Genomic DNA, 4,349 nt, shown 5'->3' on the forward strand with positions numbered 1-4,349 from the left:
ATCATAGAATCATAGAGCTGGAAGAGACCACAAGGGCCATCGAATCCAACCCCCTGCCAAGCAGGAAACACCATCAGAGCACTCCTGACATATGGCTGTCAAGCCTCTGCTTAAAGACCTCCAAAGTAGGAGACTCCACCACACTCCTTGGCAGCAAATTCCACTGTCGAACAGCTCTTACTGTCAGGAAGTTCTTCCTAATGTTTAGGTGGAATCTTCTTTCTTGTAGTTTGGATCCATTGCTCCGTGTCTGCTTCTCTGGAGCAGCAGAAAACAACATTTTCCCCTCCTCTATATGACATCCTTTTATATATTTGAACATGGCTATCATATCACCCCTTAACCTCCTCTTCTCCAGGCTAAACATGAGATCTGCTCAACATACGATGGGAAGAGACGTAGCTCAGAGGCAGAGCATCTGAGCTGCAGGTGGACCTCATGTTCAACGCCTGACATCTTCAGGCAAGGCTGTCTGAAGCCCCAGAGAGCTTCTGCCAGTGCCGGACTAGGTGGGCTGGTGGTCTAATTCGGTACAAGCTGACTTCCTATGCTCCATGACGGAAATGGGAGCAGGGAGCAGGTAATGCTTTGTGCAAAAAAAAAAAAAATCATATTTCCTGTGATAGGAAACAAAACTGCCTGTGTTGTTCTATGTGCCTTTTGTCTCCCATTATCTGCAACTCGGCACAACTTTAAGAAGGGGCACGGGAGTTGGGCACAGCTGTCAGGGAATGAAGCTTTTGGAGGTATGTAAATCCCAGTTATCCTTGTTTCAAAAATTAACCACGCACAGTTTCTCCTTCTCCCCCCCCCTTTTTTTTAAAAAAAAGAAGGAACCACAGCATTTTGTAGTCCCGCTCGGGTGATCGTTACTTAGGCAGACTAAAAGAGAGATAAATAAGCGTTGCATTTAGCCAGAGTAATTTATTTGGTTTAGTTACACACACACACACACACACACACACACACACACACACACACACGTGCAGTGGGAATATAGCATGTCAGCCCACTACGGGTTCCTCCTTTGCCTCCGATTGAGATGGGAGAGTCTGAACAGTGAGAAGCAGCTGGGTAGCAGATGCTAAGAGTTAAACGTGAGAGATCCTGACTCAACTGGGTGAGAGGAGCACTCAGAGCTAGAGGGGAGTTTCAGCTGATGAAGTAGAAGCCTAACCTGGACGTTGTCTGATCTCTGCAGTGCCAGAAAGGAAGGAGGAGGATCATAGCAAACTCAACAGCTTAAAATCTAGTGGAGCTCTATTTATTTCTCTGCTCTCTGCAAAGCTGGGGTGCCAGTAAGACGATCTTTGTGGACGCTATTCAGCTCCTGTTTCTTCCACATGGAAGCCACTTGCTGGAAGCTGGACTTGGAATGAAGAGTAACATGAAATATACACAAAGGTAAGGCTAGTGACATCTCTTTTTAAATACCATTTTTCTCTTATGCTTTGATGCTCTTTTTGGTTTTGGGAGTTTGCTTTCCGATGCTGCACAGGCATGTGAGTTTGGGCATGTTCAAGATCGTTTTGGGATGTCTGCATTTTGAAGCCACTACTCAACATGAGGGTGCATGCAACTTAGACTGGGACAGGACTTAGTGGCATGGGGGGTAGCTGCCTTTGGGCTTTTAAGAGGTTTATATGTTCTCGTCTCATTATTCTTTAATGTCCCCACCCCTTTTCTGCAGGGCATTAGGAAGTGTCTGCTGCATCCCCAGGAGCGAATGAAATCACAGCTGTAATGAATGGGGTACCGCTCTCTTCATTGCCTCTGAGCGGATCTGTGGGGAGCAGCCTCGCTGTGTCCTAAGTTAAAAGCTGCTTCCATTTCCATCCCTGATGCAGAAAAGGGGCCGGTGGATGATTAGATGGACAAAGCCTGTTCAAGGAGTTAATCGGATGGCAGTTTTCATTTAGAGCAAGAGCAGCTCGGTTTTAAATAGCCGGATGATCGTGACTAATACAGAAGAGGCACAGCTCAAAGGGATGCTGCTCTTGACACGGAAGATCACTTTCCTTTCACTTTCCTAGCTTCGATTTGGTCCTGCCCTCGACAAGCACTTGTGCTTTGGGATGCGATCTAAGACATTTAGCACACTCCGCACATCGCCCTCAGCTAGACCTTCTGAAAGCAGCCAGATCACCCTGGGATATGCTTCCGGTCCCCACTTACCTACAATATAACTTGACGAGCAATTGGGAAACAGAGCGAGGAGGTATGGCAGACCCTGGGGAGGATGGACACCTGAACACCACCTGCAATGGAACAGGTGACCCCTGCGGCACAGGCAATGTTACAAGCTACAACCTCACTTCCCACGAACAGTCCCCGGACTTCTATGTCGTCCTCCCTGTCATCTACTCCGTGATCTGCGCTGTAGGTCTGACAGGCAACACGGCCGTCATCTATGTGATCCTCAAAGCCCCTAAGATGAAGACGGTGACCAACATGTTCATCCTCAACTTAGCCATCGCTGACGACCTGTTCACTCTGGTCCTGCCTATCAACATCGCTGAGCATCTCTTGCACTACTGGCCTTTCGGAGAGGTCCTCTGCAAGGTCATCCTCTCCATAGACCACTACAACATCTTCTCCAGCATCTATTTCCTCACTGTCATGAGCATAGACAGGTACCTGGTGGTCCTAGCTACCGTCAGCTCCAAACGGATGCCCCATCGCACCTACCGGGCAGCCCGTATCATCAGCTTCGGCATCTGGTTCCTAGTCACCCTTATCGTGTCCCCTTTCTTCATCTTTGCCAACGTCTACGAAGACGGTCTGGGCATCAAGAGCTGCGGCCTCAACTTCCCCCGGCCCGAACAATTTTGGTTCAAAGCCAGTAGGATCTACACACTCATCCTGGCCTTCGCCATCCCTGTCTCCACCATCTGCATCCTGTACACCATGATGCTGTACAAACTGAGGAATATGCGCTTGAACTCAAACGCCAAAGCGCTGGACAAAGCCAAGAAGAAAGTCACCATCATGGTCTTCATCGTCATGGCCGTGTGTCTCTTCTGCTGGACACCGTTTCACCTGGCCACCATCGTGGCCTTGACCACTGACTTGCCCCAGACCCCTGTGGTCATTGGCGCCTCCTACTTCATCACCAGCCTCAGCTATGCCAACTCTTGCCTGAACCCCTTCTTGTACGCCTTCCTAGATGACAGCTTCCAGAAGAGTTTCAGGAAGATGCTGGAATGCAGGGCTGCTTGAAATATCAGCCGTGCCTCCTGGAGCCTCACCAAGGCCCCTTTCGTATTCATCATGGCTGTCGACGGCAACTCCTGCAAACTTTGCAACACATGTCTCCGAAGAACTTTGCAGCAGTGTTACACTTTCATTCGGATGCTGCTTATGTCTTCTCTGTAAGGGTCCTCCTGCTGTGCTTTCGTTGCTTTTCGATTTTGCTTTGTTAGAATGCCTATAAAATATATATATTGTCAGAAAGGGGAAGGAAAAGAGATCTTAAACTTGTAGAAATGTCCTTTTTGTGTGTCCTTAGTCTGTGTCTGCCCCCTGGTGGACAATAACAAGGGGGGAATCCTAATTAAATAAACAGCATGAAAATGAGAGGTTGGGGGTCTCTGTGTGGATGAGCTTGGGTGGTTATTTTTATTTATTGGTAAAATGTTCATACCCTGCCTGTCAGCCCAGAAACAGCCTCCCCAAGGCAGCTCACAGGTAGCTAAAAGATACATTTCAATACAGTGGTGCCCCGCAAGACGAATGCCTCGCAAGACGGAAAACCCGCTAGACGAAAGGGTTTTCCGTTTTTCAATGTGCTTCGCAGGACGAATTTCCCTATGGGCTTGCTTTGCAAGACAAAAATGTCTTGCGAGTCTTGAGATTTTTTTTCGCTTCCCCCCTTTTTCTAAGCTGCTAAGCCTTTAATAGCCTTTTAGCAGCTAAGCCGCTAAGCCTTTAATAGCCGCTAAACCGCTAATAGTGCTAATCCGCTAAGCCGCTAATAGGGTTGCTTCGCAAGATGAAAAAACCGCTAGACGAAGAGACTCGCGGAACGGATTAATTTCGTCTTGCGAGGCACCACTGTACAATGCTTTGTTTAAAGGGCTGGATTAAAAACACAATTGTACAGCAGGTAATAGAATAATAGAATTGTAGGGTTGAAAGGTACCCTGAGGATTGTCTGGTCCAACCCCTGCAATACAGGAACACACAGCTGTCCCATATGGGGATTGAACCTGCAAACTTTGGCCTCATCAGCACCACACTCTAACCAATGGAGCAGATGAGCAAGTCAAATGAAACACTTAGACTCATAGAATCTTAGAGTTGGAAGGGACCCCAAGGATCATCTAGTCCAACCCCCTGCAAATGCAGGA

At 48.0% G+C, this 4,349-nt stretch overlaps 1 protein-coding gene across 1 annotated transcript; it reads left to right on the forward strand.

Moving 5' to 3' along the window:
* The first annotated feature begins 465 nt into the window (after positions 1–465).
* Positions 466–3,578, forward strand: NPBWR2 (neuropeptides B and W receptor 2). Its single transcript, XM_082228457.1, has 2 exons — positions 466–1,404; positions 1,691–3,578. Exon 2 carries the CDS (start codon positions 2,155–2,157, stop codon positions 3,217–3,219), a length of 1,065 nt encoding a protein of 354 aa, XP_082084583.1. The 5' UTR covers positions 466–1,404; positions 1,691–2,154; the 3' UTR covers positions 3,220–3,578.
* The last annotated feature ends 771 nt before the right edge of the window (positions 3,579–4,349 follow it).

The sequence above is a fragment of the Podarcis vaucheri genome (genome assembly GCF_965113315.1).
Source record: "Podarcis vaucheri genome assembly, chromosome: 6".
NCBI classification, from domain to species: Eukaryota; Metazoa; Chordata; class Lepidosauria; order Squamata; family Lacertidae; genus Podarcis; species Podarcis vaucheri.